General features: G+C 43.7%; 1 protein-coding gene and 1 long non-coding RNA gene across 3 annotated transcripts; one reads left to right on the top strand and one right to left on the bottom strand.

Moving 5' to 3' along the window:
• Window positions 1-8,519: 8,519 nt before the first annotated feature.
• Window positions 8,520-13,295, bottom strand: LOC143489244 (uncharacterized). Of its 2 annotated transcripts, none has more exons than XR_013124612.1 (6): window positions 12,795-13,295; window positions 10,440-10,770; window positions 9,715-10,346; window positions 9,369-9,484; window positions 9,116-9,218; window positions 8,520-8,778 (listed from the first exon to the last, which is right to left on the bottom strand). It is a non-coding gene; the product is annotated as an uncharacterized LOC143489244 (long non-coding RNA). The 2 variants fall into 2 exon arrangements; XR_013124611.1 differs by having other exon boundaries at window positions 10,440-10,793; window positions 12,795-13,294.
• Window positions 13,296-14,994: 1,699 nt separating this feature from the next.
• LOC143489246 (uncharacterized) lies at window positions 14,995-17,562 on the top strand. Its single transcript, XM_076988132.1, has 6 exons — window positions 14,995-15,594; window positions 15,771-15,909; window positions 16,009-16,131; window positions 16,224-16,275; window positions 16,459-17,033; window positions 17,339-17,562. The coding sequence occupies exons 1-5, from the start codon at window positions 15,062-15,064 to the stop codon at window positions 16,626-16,628; spliced, it is 1,017 nt and encodes a 338-aa protein (XP_076844247.1). The 5' UTR covers window positions 14,995-15,061; the 3' UTR covers window positions 16,629-17,033; window positions 17,339-17,562.
• The last annotated feature ends 320 nt before the right edge of the window (window positions 17,563-17,882 follow it).

Below are 17,882 nucleotides of genomic sequence, written 5' to 3'. Positions count from 1 at the left end.
GAGTAACACGAGGATGGTACCGTAGATGAGCTTGTAGAAGTTTATCCACACCGAGCACGTGCGAGAAAAAAAAAAAAAGACCGTTGAGGCAAAAATGGAGCAATTCAAGCCGCCGTCGCCGCTGATTCTCACAGGTAGTTTAGCTGAAAACTGGCACAGATGGGAACAACGATTCCGGCTGTACATGGACGCTTCGGGAGCACTGGAAAAAGAGGAAAAGGTAAAATGTGCCATTCTACTTCATACTGTTGGCGAAGAAGCGTTAGAAGTGTATAACACACTCGCCATTACACCGACCGGAGAAAATGACACGATGCTATTGGAGGACATCGTGAAAGCATTCAGGGATTATTGCAGCCCACAAAAGAATGTTGTTTTTGAACGATACCAGTTCTGGTCCCACACAATGTCTCCAGGAATATCGGTGGACAGATTTATAACAGAACTACGCCAGAAGTGCAAAGACTGTGAATTTGCAATAAATGAAAACGATATGATTAGAGATAAGCTAGTATTCAGTATAAACGATACTCGTTTGAAAGAGAGGCTACTAAGAGAAACCGACTTAACTCTACGCAAAGCTATAGATATATGCAGATCTTCAGAGCTTGCTAAAACACAGCTTCAATCAATGTTAACAACGCCCATCATGCACGACACCTCAGTGGATGCATTAAGAAATGTAACTGTACAAAAATGTACAGGACGGAACAAAAGCAGAATAAACAGCAAGAAGCAAATGACGAATGACGATGCCCAGCTTATGGTGTGGTGTGTCACAAATGCGGAAAGAACAACCACTTCTCGAAGGTATGTAGAGCTGACAATGTGAAGATCAGCAACAGGAAAGAGAAGACTGTCCATAACATAGAGAGTGAAGTAGATTCTTTATACATAGGGATGGTACAACATGAAAACATGGAAATGGCAAGTCAGAAGAAAGACACTATATGGCATGAAACGGCTACAATCAGAGGTTTACAAATAAATTTCAAACTGGACACAGGAGCTGATGCTAATGTGCTTCCCAGGAATCTATACCAGCAGTTACCAGGTCCAACCCACCTAAAGGTCACAAAAACGTTTTGCTTTTGGTGGTGCACGCCTGCCTGTGGATGGGGTAGTATCTCTAGAGTGTAAAACGGCCAAACACAAGGCTATGCTTGACTTTCACGTAACCAGTCATGCTGACAAACCTATTCTGGGTGGAAGCGCATGTGAGGAGTTGCAGCTGCTCAAGAGGATCGAAATGCTTACAGCAAAAACCCCACAACCCAAACCATTTCCAGCCACCAAAGAGGAGCTGTTACAGCAATATGCAGAGGTCTTCACAGGACTGGGTGAATTTCCTGGAGTCCACCACATACATATTGACCCAACTGTCACACCAGTGATACATGCCTGCAGAAATGTACCCCTCTCTGTTATGGATCCATTAAAAAAGACACTGAAACAATTACAGGAAAGACAAGTCATAACGCCTGTTAGTGAGCCAACTGAATGGGTTAATAGTCTTGTTGCCACAAAAAAGAAAAATGGAACGCTTAGGGTATGCTTGGACCCTTGCGACCTGAATCAGGCAGTTAAACGCCAGCATTACTCCATTCCAACTCCAGAAGACGTCCGTAGCAAATTGACAGGAAAGTCCATCTTTTCCATCTTAGATGAAAAGGATGGATACTGGCAGATCAAGTTGGATGAGCCCTCGTCAAAGCTGTGCACTTTCAACACACCATGGGGTCGTTTTCGTTTTCTCAGACTCCGATCAAGTCAGCCAGCGAAGTGTTTCAACAGAAGAATTGTGAGACTTTTGGCGACATCTCAGGTGTTCACATCATTGCTGATGACATGATTATTGCAGCATCGTCAGAACAGGAGCACGACAAGATCCTTCAAAAGGTAATGGAGAGAGCAAGAACAGCCAATGTGAAGTTTAACAAGGACAAGATCCAGTTTAAAGTAGACACAGTGAAATACATGGGCCATGTCATCACAGCAGCTGGTCAAAGAGCAGACAAAGCCAAAATTAAGGCAATTGTTGACATGCCTGAACCTGAGGATAAACAAAGTTTACAACGTCTGTTGGGAATGACAAAATTCTTGGCACAATACATTCCAAATGAAGCTTCACTCACGGCTCCTCTCAGACAGTTGCTAAAGAAGGATGCAGCCTGGCAGTGGTGTCCTCATCATAGCGCAGCACTGAAAACTCTAAAGGATGCTCTTACACAAGCCCCAGTTCTCAGGTATTTTGACCACGAAAAGGAACTCACTTTACAAGCAGACTCCTCCAAGGATGGATTGGGAGCTTGTCTGTTGCAGGAAGGCCGCCCAGTGTGTTATGCCTCGCGAGCTCTCACCGATACAGAGAAAAGATATGCACAAATAGAGAAGGAGTTACTTGCCATAGTGTTTGCCACCAAGAGGTTCCACCAGTATGTCTACGGCAGACCCGTGAGTGTGCAATCTGATCATAAGCCACTGGAAGTCATAATGCGCAAGCCGCTGAACAAAGCACCAGCACGACTACAAGCAATGATGCTACAATTGCAAAGGTATGATTTACATGTGACATACACACCAGGTAAAGACTTACACATTGCAGACGCTCTATCACGCGCCACAGTTGGAAGAGGCAGTGAAACCATGTCTGAAAATCCATGTGAGGAGAAAGTTGTATACGCCTTAGAAGCTACTGATGCCCTGAGTGAAGAAACCCTCAGAAGACTGAAGGAGGCAACAGCTGCTGATAGCGTGTTACAAGCTGTATGCAAAAAACATCTGACAGGTTGGCCCACAAAGAAGCACAGCCTTGAGTCGTCACTTCACTGTTACTGGCCAATGCGTGACATCATTAGCATACAAAATGACATCATCATGATGGGAGAGAAACTTGTCATACCTCGGAGCTTCAGAAAAGTGATTTTAGACAAATTGCATGTTGCACATCAAGGAGTGCAACGCACAAAAGCCAAAGCAAGAAAAACCCTGTACTGGCCTGGCATGGCACAGGACATAGAGACCATGATCGAGAAATGTTTACAATGCCAGCAGTTCTTACCAAAACATCAGCGAGAACCGCTCATGCCTCATCAGAGTTACCATGGATGAAAGTCGGAGCAGATATCTTCATGCTGAAAGGTCAGTCGTATCTTCTGCTAGTGGATTATTTGACCAAGTATAAAGAGGTGCTCAACTTATCTGATACAGCTGCATATACAGTAATTCAAAAAATGAAGTCTGTTTTCGCAAGGCATGGGATCCCCAAAGAGCTGGTGAGCGATCATGTCCCATTCGCCAGCTATGAGATGAAATCGTTTGAGCTCACACACTACAGCCCAGGTTTGAGCTCACACACTACAGCCCAGGTTTGAGCTCACACACTCCAGCCCAGGTTTGAGCTCACACACTCCAGCCCAGGTTTGAGCTCACACACTCCAGCCCAGGTTTGAGCTCACACACTCCAGCCCAGGTTTGAGCTCACACACTCCAGCCCAGGTTTGAGCTCACACACTACAGCCCAGGTTTGAGCTCACATACTCCAGCCCAGGTTTGAGCTCACACACTCCAGCCCAGGTTTGAGCTCACACACTACAGCCCAGGTTTGAGCTCACACACTCCAGCCCAGGTTTGAGCTCACACACTCCAGCCCAGGTTTGAGCTCACACACTCCAGCCCAGGTTTGAGCTCACACACTACAGCCCAGGTTTGAGCTCACACACTCCAGCCCAGGATTGAGCTCACACACTCCAGCCCAGGTTTGAGCTCACACACTCCAGCCCAGGTTTGAGCTCACACACTCCAGCCCAGGTTTGAGCTCACACACTACAGCCCAGGTTTGAGCACCCACCGTCACACTTTCAACACACCTTTAACCTAATGATCTAAAATGCTATGATAACCTAAAATGGACACATGCTGCTCATCCAAAAATTCTCAGTCTTGACCATTTGCTATTTTATCAGAATAAGGGCGCGTGGCCGCCAGATTTTGGGAAGTATGCAAATTAATTATTTATTTCATACTGATACTAATCAATCGCCATGGCTCATCATTCTCATGTAGTAAAGTCCCTGTGTTAACATTACTACCTGCCTACGTACTACACTTTCCCTCTCAGTCTGTCCCTCTTTCACAAGCCTGCATCTCTGGCTGCTGCTGCTGTCTTTACCTACAGAGGACGCGGAGGCTACAGCAGCGAACATGTCTGTGATTTTTACACATTTTGTAGCATCTACATTAGATGCGACCTTGCAGGGTGACCTGCAATAGTCAGTCCCACCAGGATTTCACGGGCCTTTTTTGTGATTGTTGCAGGCTAAAATGTTTGATGTTGCGGGTGTTTTTCAAAAAAATTGCGATGGAAGTTTTGCTTTTTTGTGAGTACATTGCAATAGGGAGTAAATGTTGTATGGTTTCCTCTATTTAGTAGTCCATTTTAATTATCTATTTAACTATTTATTCAGGGTTGCCAACTTTTCAAGATCGCTTGGAGTGAGATTTGAACCTGGAGGGGGTGGCGAACGTAAGTTGTTACCGGGCGGCCTGTAAAATGGACACAAATTAAGTATTATATCGAGATCGATGGCGACCCTGATTTATTTATTTATGGGTATTATGCTTCTTATAAAACCCATGGTTTTAACACTTCAAGCAATCATTGAAGGAATCATTTCGAATCATTTAGACTATATGTATAAATATTTAACTTAATTAAGTTTATCTGGTGCGCGCAGTTACAAAATTCGAGAGGTGCACGACCTTGCGAATCGACACGCACGCGCACGGGCGGAGCCAGTGCGATTACGTCATCTTCGCCGCGCGGACCCTCGCCGCTTGTGCGCTGCAGTGACTTCGCAGGCTACCGTTGCATTGTGGGGAATGTAGTGTTTGTGCTTGCAAAACACCATCGGGCGGTTGTGGCCTGCGGGCCGGTTCTAATAGTAATTAAATATCATCCAGGGGGCCATAGATAATCAATTCGCGGATCGGATCTGGCCCGCGAGCCATAACATTGACATATGTGCTCTATAGTTTGGGCAGGAATGATCCCTCTCAAGATTTTGTATGCCCCGCCCCCTGAAACACAGGTGTTGGGACAGAGAATGCACAATGATCCCTCTCACTTTCTTGAAATGATCCCTCAAAGTGCAACAGCTCGGTGGCAGAAATGGACTTTCCGTCTCTTAAAAGACTATGAAAATCACTTGGAGTGGATGGGCTGGTGCTAGAAATGTTAAACTTGTTGGAAACACATGTATGAACCCATCGTTGTGAAACAATAAAACACTGAAAACAAAAAACAAAAACAGTTTATCCCCGCTTTCATGTAGTGTACCGGGATACTGCTTTTCCCGATCTTTTTGCCGTTATTTTCATCGCTCATGCTGCTTTCAGTCTGCTCCTCTTGAACGTATATACGGAAGTAAGGCGGGAGTTTGTCGACGTTACATCAAGACGACATCAGCGATTGGTCAAATTTGCGGGAAAGTTGCGGTGATTGGCTGAAGTTGCAACACCGCCCTGAATTCGCAGGGTTTGCTTGAAGTTGCAAATCGCAACATCGCGACTTTCTGGAGGGTCTGTTTTACAGAGAGGCGGTTGGTGATACTGAGCAACGTCTCTGTCCGTTACAGGTACAGTTAGGCTCTCGTGCTGGGCGACGTCATACGTGCAATTATATACATGCACGAGAAACTGGCCTATACTACCTCTCACAACAGTGCCACCTACTGGATACTTAAAATAACATGCGAGGCAAAGGAGAGAATGATGTAAATGTAAATGTGCCGTATTTTGTCAATTGTGATTTTTACACCGCCCAGAGCGGTGGGCAGCCCTAGCCCGGCGCCCGGGGAGCAGTTGGGGTTAGGTGCCTTGCTCAAGGGCACCTCAGTCATGGCCTCAGGTCTGGGAATCGAACCCACGAACCCTCCGGTCACAAGACCAGTTCCCTAACACCAGACCATGACTGCCCATGACTGTTCCCTACCACCAGGCCATGACCATTTCATATGGAAATAATAACTTTATTATTCACCTGGCTACATTTATATAGAAATAATAATAATTATTATATCTGCTTCACTAGGATGGTTGTTACGGTTACGCAGTGCTGCTTCTCTCACTGGGCACATCTCAAATCAATCATTATTTAGTGCCCATTTAGTGCTTTTAGTAAGCGTAGGAGTATTTTTGTTTAGGATAGTGAATATACATTCAGCTTTTGACTGTGTAGTGCACTAGTTAACAGGGGAAATGTTATTTGAATGTTAAAAAACACAAATGAAACAAAACGAGGACTGTTCTCTCTCTTCAAATATAGTATTCTTATATTTCTTATTTAGAGATACTTTTGTATCTCTAAAATGCTGGTGTGTTTAAAGTGTGTAGCACATCTCTTGATGGACAAATGCACTGATAACATGGTCACTGAACTTTGCGTTGGGAAAAAAAAATCTAACTGGGTGTTATAAATATAATGTATCTTATATTGCAGAAGGAATCTAACTCAGGAGCCCAAAACACAGGTGTATATTGTTGGGATATTTTTTCTTGACCCAGATAGGCCCCAACACTGCCCCGATGAACCGATTGGTTTTGACTGAGTTACCCAAGCAAAGTCTTAACACCAAAAGTTCTTTTAGATCAATTTATATGAAATATAAATGAGTACAAAATAGCCAAAGTATACATGGTACAAACTCTCCAGTGCACTGGTGCTAGTTGCCTAGAAGTCTACCTAACCCAAGTGGATCTCAGCAGCGTCCCAGCAAAAAGGGCTCTGCACCTTAGTTGCCCTCTCCTCTGTCCCTTCAGGAAATACTGTCCCAAATGATAAAAAGTTCATTATTATCAGGTTCTCAATAGTGTTTCAATTCATGGGGGGTCGTGAACATTTTTATGTTCCCTAGGGGGGGCATGACAGAAAATAATTGAGAACCACTGCCTTATCAGGAGAGTAGGTACAGTAGACTGGATGTAGGGGAATGGAAAATCCAGGGAGAGAGATTCTAACTGAGGTGCAGACACACAGATAAGGGAATGAACATGTCAATGTGTTCTGATTAAGGATTTGCTGGGTGTATGTATGTCTGAAACACATCTGGAACAGGAACATCTGTCCAGCGCAGTGGAGTTGGGGTGAAGCAGGGGGACCATAACAGCTGGAACAGGTTGAGACTCAGTAGCAGCATGACGTCAGGAGTAGATTTACCTCAGCAAGAGGAGAGATAAGATCATTAGACATGTCTTAGTACAGAGAAGTGTAAATTAATGGACTATAGTGTGCAAGGCTCCAGCAGATTTAGCTATGGCAGCACAGCTAAAAGGGTGGAGCTAGAAAATAGCACAGGCATGAGGATCCCTGAGACATCAGGATTAGGTTTATCTGCAGGCAGAGGCAAAGAATAAGACATGTTAACATAATGTTTTTATATGAGGAGAGAGGTGCATTCGCCGACTAACACGTCCAGGTCTCCTAAAAAGAACACCATGAGTGACCTTAATCTGAAAAATGAAACACCAGAAGACTTTTTAACCCATGTGGTGTAAATACTTGTCCAAACATTCTCAGGTATGGCCAGTTTTTTTTTTATGTTAATTACTCTTTACTGCCCCCTGGTTCATATTCTGAGTTTTTGCTACTGAGCCTCATTTGAACTTGTCTTGAAGAATTTCAACTAAAGTTTGATCAGCCTGTCATTTGATTTTTCCACTTGGATTTTGAGTATGATTCCAAATGCAGACCTCCATGGGATAATAATTTTGATTTACATTGATCATTTTTTATGCTATTTTGTTCTCAACACATTCCACTATGTAATAAATAGATTTTCTACAGTATATTTATATTTGCAAGAGTTATGGCATAATTTAGCATTTCACTAGCCTTACTGAAAAGGTGAATCCACCAACTTTGTTATATCTGCATGACAATTAGGCAACCAAGATTTGAAATAAACTAAAACAGAATGAACATAAATATTCTGGCCTACAAACCACTTCTAAACCAAATAACCAGTTGGTCAAGTCTTTAAATCACAGAAAGCAAATGTGTCTAAAGTTGACATAGGCTAAGTGTTTCAGATTGTAGACAATGGTGATGAAGATAGGGGAGCTTGAAACCCTGAGGCGTTTGATTCCTTAGATGAAGGAGAATACAAATTAAGATGAAGAACAGGAGTACTTTAAAGTCTATTTAACTGGTTGTGGAGATCCAGTATTACATGGCATTTTACATGTAAATGAACATCTGACTGTAAGAGTCACTTCAATAATCCCTCCAGGGACCTTGGTCATATTTTTGTCACATTTATTTTCAGAAGAGCAGTGAATTCTATTGCCCCCCTGTGTCAATAGTATGTCAAGTTAGAGTCTCTCCTGTGTGAGTGTGATGGTCTCTCTACTCAATATTTATGTGGTGGATTTTACTGAATCAGCTGACAGGAGCCACTAACAATCTCAACTGGAACTTGGTGTGATTCCTGAAACTAAATGTAATGTGTGTTGTACAGAACTCTCTGTGTGTGTGTATGTGTGTGTGTGTGTGTGTGTGTGAGAGACAAGGACATTGTTAAGACACATGCACACATTTAAAATGCTTCTATTTAAAGATGTTTAGGAAGAACTAATATATGCCAGTGTGTGTAATGCTGGATGTCAGACGATATCAGGTTGATGAGCAGGTGCAGCACCTTCATTTCACCTGTGCAGGTGCAGCTGCTGAGGGCATCCACACAGGGGGACAGGAGGAATGTTCTCAGGCTGCAGAGCACCCTGGTGTGGAAAAGAACACAGTAAATTAAAAAACACCCTAACAATCAGGGTTGGGTTGAAACTGTGAAACTGTGTGTGTGTGTGTGTGTGTGTGTGTGTGTGTGTGTGTGACAAGGACGTTGTTAAGACACAACTTAAGTATAACTTCCCTAAGCTTCGATATATGTCTGTAATTATTAATTAGAACAAGAACGTCATTATTGTAACTTCATTAGTGAGACAAAGAGGTGTTTCTGGGTTTTCTGGAGTCCCCATGTCTTAGCTGTGCAGGGTGTTGCTGGTGGAGACATTGTGTGTTGGTGCTACGGTTGTTTCCTAGTGTGGAAGTTGACCTCACCTTTTTACACCTTATCACAGAGCACATAGACCTCAGTCTTTCCTGTACAGGGACCTTGAACAACATTTAGCCCGCTGATCTTCAGTTTCTTCAGTTTCAGCTACTACACACATGCGCCCACACACACACACACACACACACACACACACACACACACACACACACACACACACACACACAGCATTTTAGTATTTTAAAGCTGATATCTGAGATCTGAAGTATGTTTGTGTAGTAACATGGTGGAGCGTCATACTCTTGTCATATATAAGGTTGGACACGCGGGGACTGAGTTGGACTCTGTCTCCATCCTCACGCTCCAGCTCACACAGCCGCACCACGTTCATGTCCATGTCTTCAATGAGAGACCAGCTGCAGAGAGAGAGAGAGAGAGAGAGAGAGAGAGAGAGAGAGAGAGAGAGAGAGAACACAACCATGTATCAAATAACTAAATCTCATGGCAAATTTCCTAGTACACTTGCACATATATGGGTACACTAGTTACACTTTACTATAGTTACATTACAAAGCATTTCATCATCAGCAGTCTTCTCAACTCGCTGGTGTTACGTTTGAATTCTTGACATAACCGGTGGACCTGCCTGGCGAACTTCTCTCCGCCCACGTCTCTAGGGTTGTCCATCTGTCACATGACTTCTTTGATGTTGGACACAGTCCATGGGGGGTGGACCACCATCAGTCCTTCATGGTCTGTCACCTCTACCTTTGGCATCTGGTGGTTCTCTTGTCTCTCCTTTTTCTGTGTTTTCTTTCTAATGAGGCCTGCGTTTTGAAACTTGACCCCCCCGACCGTGTGAGCCCACGTGCTTGCTCTTCTCCTGTTTCCTGCTCATTCTCTGTGTCGTAACCGCTGTAATCTTCTGGGCTGGTGCTGGTGATGATGATGATTGCAGCACCAGCAGCTGGGTTGGTGATGATGATGATGATGATGGCACCACCAGCAGTAGTGCCTGCGCTGCTGTCCTCTGTTCAGCTTGTGAGTCAGTTTTCTGGGCTGAAGTTTTCTGGTCCCGATGCTGCTCTTGTGGTGTTGATGGCGGTTCGTGGTGTTGTCTCCTCGGTGTTGGGTTGGCTCGGGGTCTCGAGGGCACAACTTCCAGGTCTGGATCAGCCTGCAACTTCAAGCACTGAGATGGTTGAGACGGACCTGCCTGCATGATTCTCTTACCTGCTTCTTTCTGCCACATTCCAAGTGCCTTCCAGTTGTTAAATACTGAAATGCAATTAAAATGCGATTAATTTCGATTAATTAATCACAAAGCTTCTGATTAATTTTTTTTTATTATATATATACACATGTAAGTACCAAATATAAGAATATAAGAATAAATTCTGCACTCTTAGGGAAACGTGCTCTTGTCGGGCACAGGTCTTCTCTCTGGAACATGTCTACATTCCCACCTTCTCCCTGTCTAGTGTCCTTGACCCAGAGGGTGACCTTAAACTTCCTCATTTGGTCGTACGCCATGTTAAAAAAGTAGGAAAGTAGAGTTTCAGCATTTTCTATAACATGATCCTCCAGCAGAACACTGCTTCCTTCCTGAATTTCCTGAATTTATTGAGGTCCAGGTTCAGCTCTCTCAAGTGTGATGAAGGGTTTGACTCCAGAGCTGAGGACAGAGCAGCGCAGTCTTCCTCTGAAATATTGCAGTCAGATGGCCTGTAGACAGAAGGAGATAAAAACACACTTACAGCTGCACATAACAAACGCATCTCACACACAAGGTCTTTCACATTTCAGAATACACACACTCAGAAATGAAGCTGCACCAGTCTAATCACCCCAAACACATATGTTGTGTGTGTGTGTATTAGAGAGGGATGCTACGATGTGTGTGTGCATGTGTGTGTGTATAAATAGAGAGTGAGAGAGAAGGGAGTGTGTGTATGTGATTCATGTGTATGTGATCTGATAAATACACTGATAATATGGATGTTTCAGAGATAGGAAGAGGGTAATAGCAATTATTTGTGTGTATGTGAAGGAGAGACAAACACTATTTTTAAGTGTGTATTTATAAGCACATATATAAAGCATATGTATACAAAGCCTTTTGCATATTTGCCAAATCCTTAACTTTAGTTAACCTTAACTTTAGTTATCTCTCATGCTCTTAACATTTTTGTGGTGCTTTGACACTTCATTTCATACCATTAAAGATACTTTGAACTACTCTGAACTGAGTGTTAAAGACTGAGAGAAAATTGAGAGTGCAGCTAGATGCAGCTAGACAACCTGCAGAGACGAGAACAACTCCTCCCCATGCACTACAACACACACATGTTGTTCTGTTGCTGTTGCGTTGTGTTCCTGCCTCAGGTGGGTGGGGCCCATTATAATCCCCAGCACCTGAGGGCCATTTGTCCATCTATATATAGCTTGTCTTTGTACCAATTGACTGCTGGTGATTGCTTCCTTACTTTGGATCATGTCTCGGGTTTTGTGTTGTGCACCTTAAGCCAGGTTCACACTACACGATTTTAGGCTGGTTTTTCAGTCGCCGACTGTTTTTTGTAGATCGCCGACAGAAACTGTGGTCGGAGGCAAATCGTGTTGTAGTGACATGCTGAAAGACGCTCGCCGAGTGGTCGCAGAGTGGTCACCGACTCATCGCAGACGCCCGGCAAATATCTAGCATGTTTAATATCTAGCATGTTTAATATCTAGCCCAGTCGGCGACTGTTCTCGTGTTTTTGGAGGGCAGCCAGATGAGTCGGCGATTCCCCAGTCGTTTAATTCGTGAGCCCATGTCACCGATCAGTCATGTAGTGTGAAAGCCACAACAACTGAAAGACTCGCGATTACAGCACAACCAGTCATGTAGTGCGAACGGTACAAAAACCTGACGACTGAAAAGTCGTGTAGTGTGAACCTGGCATTATTCATTAAATTCCTCCTTTTCCCCGAGACTGGCATGAGTCTTTTTTAATACTTAGTCATTAGAAACACTGCACACGTCCTGTTCACTTGTTCACTTCCTGTTCATAAATCTCACAATGTTAATGTTAATCAACAGGGTTCAGTTCTTGGCCATTTCCATTTAATTATCTATATGTATATCTATATCACATTCTACAGAAGCACCATAGAGAGCATTCTGACCAGCTGCATCTCTGTGTGCCATCTGTTATATTCTTGAAATCCTCTCAATCCTGGTTACTGGAAATCTATTGATACATTTCATTTCATCTCATTTATTTTTCTTATATATCCAAAACTTTGTTGTACAAAACTGTAGTTCTAGTCCCTGGTCCTAAGTCCATCATTTCCAGACTTCATGGTGCCACGATCTTCTTCTACCGCTGCTATATTGCTAGACTTAGGCCCATAGCCACCCACCACCACACAGACGCTCTGGTTCATGCTTAATCATGTCCAATCTTGATTATATTCACTTATTATATCTTGATAACTTTATCCTGAAACTCAAAACATCCTTTTTGTTTGGCAAACCAAAACAAACCGGTGTGCTCACTGTAGTATGTCTGCTACGTTACACTGGTTATCTATCTCACAATGCATTCAGTTTAAACGTATTTCCACACACACATGTTGGTGAAGTGTACTTACTGGCCATGGGCCTCCACTAGACACACACACACATGAAAACATGAGTGTAGTATTAAAAACACCTCCATAACACTGTTGTCATTAACGTACCCTTTACCGTCTTGTGTTACAATCTCAAGATGAGCTGTTGCTCGGCCTTTTCTCACAATATCCACTTTTTCGTTGAATGGCCGTCTTGAAAATGGTGTTGTTATCCTGCGATTACATCCTTTCCTCTTGTGAAACATCACGGTAGCTCTGCTAGCAGCTGCTAACTAGCTAGCGCACAAGCTAAAAGCTCACGAGACGTAGAACGGTCGCACGCGGACCAGCGACAGGGTTGCCAGGTCTTACAAAAATATCCAGCCCAAAGTCAGTCTAAAACCCGCCCTTCAGAAGCTCAAACTAGCCCAAAGTTAGTATTTTGTTTATGAGGGATTTATTATCAGTATTGCGATTTATATTAAAGTCATTAATAATATTGTAACATTAGTGTTTATCAACTAAATAGTAACCCAAGAAAACGCGCCCCGCCTCCGCTGAATTTTCACCCGCGACTAGATTTCCAAACAAGCCCAATTTGGCGTGAAAACCGCGAACCTGGCAACTCTGACCAGCGAGAATATCCCGAGACCATTGGACCACGCCCCCGCCATTCTAATTCGAAATATGATTGGTTGATTAAACGGTGCAAGGGGAATTCCCATGACGTCACACAGCAACTGTATATAAAGTGGCGCGCGCGATTAGCGGGGTACAGTCGGAGGAAAGCAGTACTCGGAGTTGAACACTTTAACAATATTTATTCACCACAGCATTTAGGCTTCAGCCACGCAGATTGCTGCAGAGGTATGTGTGTGTCTTTGGACTTTTAGCGCTAAGGGTTTCTGACGGTCCTTTGACTTTAATTAAGCGATAGAAGACGAGAGGGAGTGTGTTATCGCCAATAACCGGCTGTGATTCGGTCGTAGTGTGGAGTCTTTTTCTGAGTCTGTCCAAACTGGCTGCAGGTCAAACGTTATGTTAACAACATCCATTTGATTAATTTTAGCAGGTTGTATATAAAATAATAATAACAGACCATTAATAACAATTTCATCTGTTAACCTTTCTCCCAAGAGCCGCGTGAATCCAAGCAAAGAGCCGTTTTGTGTTTTGTGTGTACATGCCGTTGCCTGGCAACGCTCCGCGCAGTTCTCACAAACATCCACCTCAGATTGTGAGGAACTAACTGTTGTATAATGATGGTTTTAAATGCGGTTTTTAAAGTAACTGTAGATTCAACATTTGTTTTTGGAAAGAGTATCGATATTTAGTGATTTTTGACGTACCTTATTACTGATATGCAACCAACTCTTAAACCTTTGGGACTGTTGTACATTTACTAGCTAAATGTGCATTAATACACATTGAGGCGATGGTAGCAAACGTTTAGGTCAGGAGTGGCCAACCTGCAGCTCTTTGCTTGGTTTCATGCGGCTCTTGGGAGAAAGGTTAACAGATGAAAGGTTATTTAATGGTTGTTATTATTATTTTCTTAGATAAGACATGTTTACTATGCATTTAGTGGCCCTAAACATATGGCCCTACCAATAAGCAGTTGTCAGATTACTGTAAAACACAAAGAAAGCACTATTTAACTATTCAAATGGTTCATGGATTATTAGCTGGCTGTCAAAATAGTGGAGGAGCTTCTCAAATGCCAGAAGCTCTTGGTACCAAAAAGTTTTCTCGCTCTGGTGAACTTTGAAGCGCGCTGGTGTTTTGCCTGTCTGACTGATGTGTTGACCTCGTTTCAGAAATGGAAGCGTTGCTCAAGAAAACATGCGACCAGCTACTGGAAGCCCACAAGGTTGGTCTTGTGCACAGTATAATGTGTCATTACATATGTGTCATTATGTGTCATTACATATTATAATAGCATTTCTATGTGTTTATTAATGATTTTCCTCATAGATTTATCAGCATCAGGTGGCGAAATATAAGGAACTCATGATGACTTGCCAGGAAAAAGATGAAAAGATCTTCAAGTTGGAGAATTCTTTAGAGCAAAGTATTGAGACAGCGTCTGAATACGTAAGTGATTTTAACTCTGATGAACGTGACAAAGACATAGTAATGTGTGACAATACACAGTAGGATATCAGAGTACAGAAAATAGTGACATTGTAAGCGTTACAAAAGAGGTAAACCTGCCCTGACTATTTTGATACTGTGTTTTTCTTCAGAGGGCCTTTGTTGATGGCGTTAAAGAGGAAATATTGCATTATAGAAAAAAATGCAAGTGTTTGGTCAGCAATGGCAAGGAGGAGGTGAAAGACCAGGAAATCCAGCGGCTTGTGCAGACTTTGAAAAAGAAAGACGAGCTTCTGGACCAGATGCAGCACGAGCAGCATTCACTAAAGGAGAAGGTGAAGGAACTTGCCAATGATCTGATGCAGCAGGACCTGGTGTACAGAAACACCGTCTCCACGCTGGAGACAGAGAGGGCAGCAGCCACCCGTCTCACTGCTGAGAATCAGGCTTTGTCCAGTAAGCTCGTCGAGTTCCAGCAGGTCACCGATTACATGAGCACCAAGCTCCAAGCACTGGAGACTGATTTAAGTATCCAGACAAGCACAGTGATTGATCTTTCTGAGGAACTTCAGAAAGCCAAAGCTCTTCTCAGGGATGGTGAAGAAGAGCGTACCAAGCAGTCCAGGACCATCAGCTCCTTGAAGCTGGAGGTGGGGGAGCTCCAGCAGAAGAACATCAAAGCAATCATGACAACTTTACATGAGAAGAGCCGGAAGATCGAGGCCCTGGAGACAGAGCTGAGCCGCACCAGAAAGGAGATGGAGAAAGTCCTTGAGGAGCTGAGGCAAGACAGATGCACTGCCCTGAGGGAACAGGCCCAGGAGGAGGTTTTAAAGTAAGACCCTTATTAATCGATCTTACTCAGCAATGCTCAAACTGTTCCCTTGTCTTTTAATAACATGCAGTTGGCCTTATATATCAGATAATACATAGGTCTGATCCAAACTGAAAACATGGTAAGAGTTGGCTGTACACAGTATCAGCATAGCAATTTGTATTGTATGGTTACAGGCTCCAGAAGCAGATGTGTGATGACCAGGATCAAATCAAGACCTTACGTGCTGATCTGCTGCAGAAGGAGTACAACATCTCGTATCTCCAATCAGAGATGCGTCAGGCCAACACCCGTATTGCCGTGCTGCAGAAAGAGGTTAGTAAACAAACCATGGTGTTAAAAATAATCAACGTGGCAGGCAGAGTGGGTGGCGTTAAACCTAACATGTCGGATCACTTCATCGTCCCCCTTAAGGTACAGACCCTGGCTGAAGCTCTCTGGGAGCACAGAACCAAGAGAGTTGACGCGGAGGGAGAGAGGGACAGAGCTCTCAGCGCCTTGTGGAATCAAGAACAGACCATTGCGCAGCTGAAGACTGTGAGTGCCGTTCATTAAGTCTCACTGAGCTAGTGATCTTTCACACGGGCTTCCTGCGTGTTTTCTCATAGCTTTTTCCATGTCGTTGACAGGAGCAGGTCGGGTCGCAACAAACTCTCCGGAAATACTGGGAGACGTGTCAGCGTGAGTACTTTAACACAAACACCCCACAGTACAGCAGTACTAGTGCTAACACCGTGAGAAGGAGCCAACGGTTGCAGAGACGCCTTCTGCTTTAGACCTCTTGAACCGGTGCTCTCGTGCGGTGTGCTCTAGTATGTGAAATAAGTGGAAAACCTCACCTGGTGTTTGATCTTTTGCCTGTAGTGCTTCAGGAAAAGGACAAGATGATTCATGAATTGCGGTTCACCCTTGCAGAGAAAGAGAGGGCACGTGTGGAGCAGGAGAAATGTCTTCACGCTCTGCAAAAGGACATCAGATCCCTAACTGAAAGTAATGGGAGGCCATTGCATTTTTTTGAACACACAGATTGTTAAGTAACTCGTCTTTTATAGTCGCTGACGTTGGTAACGCTATTCAACCATTTCTCACAGAGCTGGATAAGTTGGAGAGGGGGACCAGACAGAGTGGGACTGCCTGTGGTCCTGATCCCGCACATCCCAAGGGAGATAACAAGCGGGACACTACAGGACGCTGCACAGTAAGTGTTACTTCGTACTCTTTGATGGCAACATATTTCTCATCCTGCTGCTTTTCTCAGAGGAAACAGAGGAATGTTTTCAGAGTGGGTGGAAGTGTTGTTCTAGATGTTCCTTTTGATGTTCCAGAGAGACACAAAGTTGAAGGGAAAGTCTGGAGGAACGGTTCTGTCCCCCAACAAACCCAAGAAACCAGCGGGGAAAGACCAGAGCAAGACACCACAGCAAGACACCAGTGGCAGAGTAGGTTCTCTGTCTCACACACACTTGCTTGTTTTGGCTATTAAAATCTAGCAGTGGTTTTTTTTTTTTTTCTCACTGGTCAACACACTGGTCACAAAGCCACAATAATGATATACATGTAAACAATTTAAGAGAGATGCAGACATAACAGTTAAGATAAATTCAGACAGCAGTCAGTGTCAATCATCTCCTAATTAACATACAGACCTGATCCCAGATCAGCACTACAGGCTCAGGACCTTCCAGCACCTGCAAACCCGTGTTGTCTTGTCCTCACCAGCCCTCTTTCTGATTGCACTCGGCAGGACTCTTCGGTCTCCACTAAGACGAAGGAGAACCGCTCCTCCAAAACAGCAAGCCCAACACCATCGACGTCCACAGGGCATCCAAATGGAAAGTGAAGTTCAGCATCGACGTCTGCAGGGCTGTAAAGAAGAAACCACCACATTGAGCTGGTCAATTGACACGACCACCATCATAAGATCAGCTTCAGGCTTTCCAACAATAAACCTCTTCTTGAATAAATGAAACAAGTTCTTCCAAATGGTTCTATTTCTCATTAATAGAAAAAAAGCACCAGCTAAAGTTTCCTATATACAGTAGTGTTCAAAATACTAGCAGTTCTATATGACCAACCAGATTAATCACTGTTCTTGACAGTGACAGTTAGAAGATGCCTGTGTGAAGCTAATCTATTAACAAGATGTCCCCACAAAGTCCCACTGTTAAAAGACACGTACTGAAGCGGATACAATTTGCCAAAGAACACATCAACTGGCCCAAAGAGAAATGGAGAAACGTATTGTGGACTGATGAAAGTAAAATTGGTCTTTTTGGGTCCAAGGCCAT

Source organism: Brachyhypopomus gauderio, unplaced genomic scaffold (genome assembly GCF_052324685.1).
Source record: "Brachyhypopomus gauderio isolate BG-103 unplaced genomic scaffold, BGAUD_0.2 sc60, whole genome shotgun sequence".
NCBI lineage: Eukaryota > Metazoa > Chordata > Actinopteri > Gymnotiformes > Hypopomidae > Brachyhypopomus > Brachyhypopomus gauderio.
This window is presented reverse-complemented; position numbering and strand designations above follow the sequence as displayed.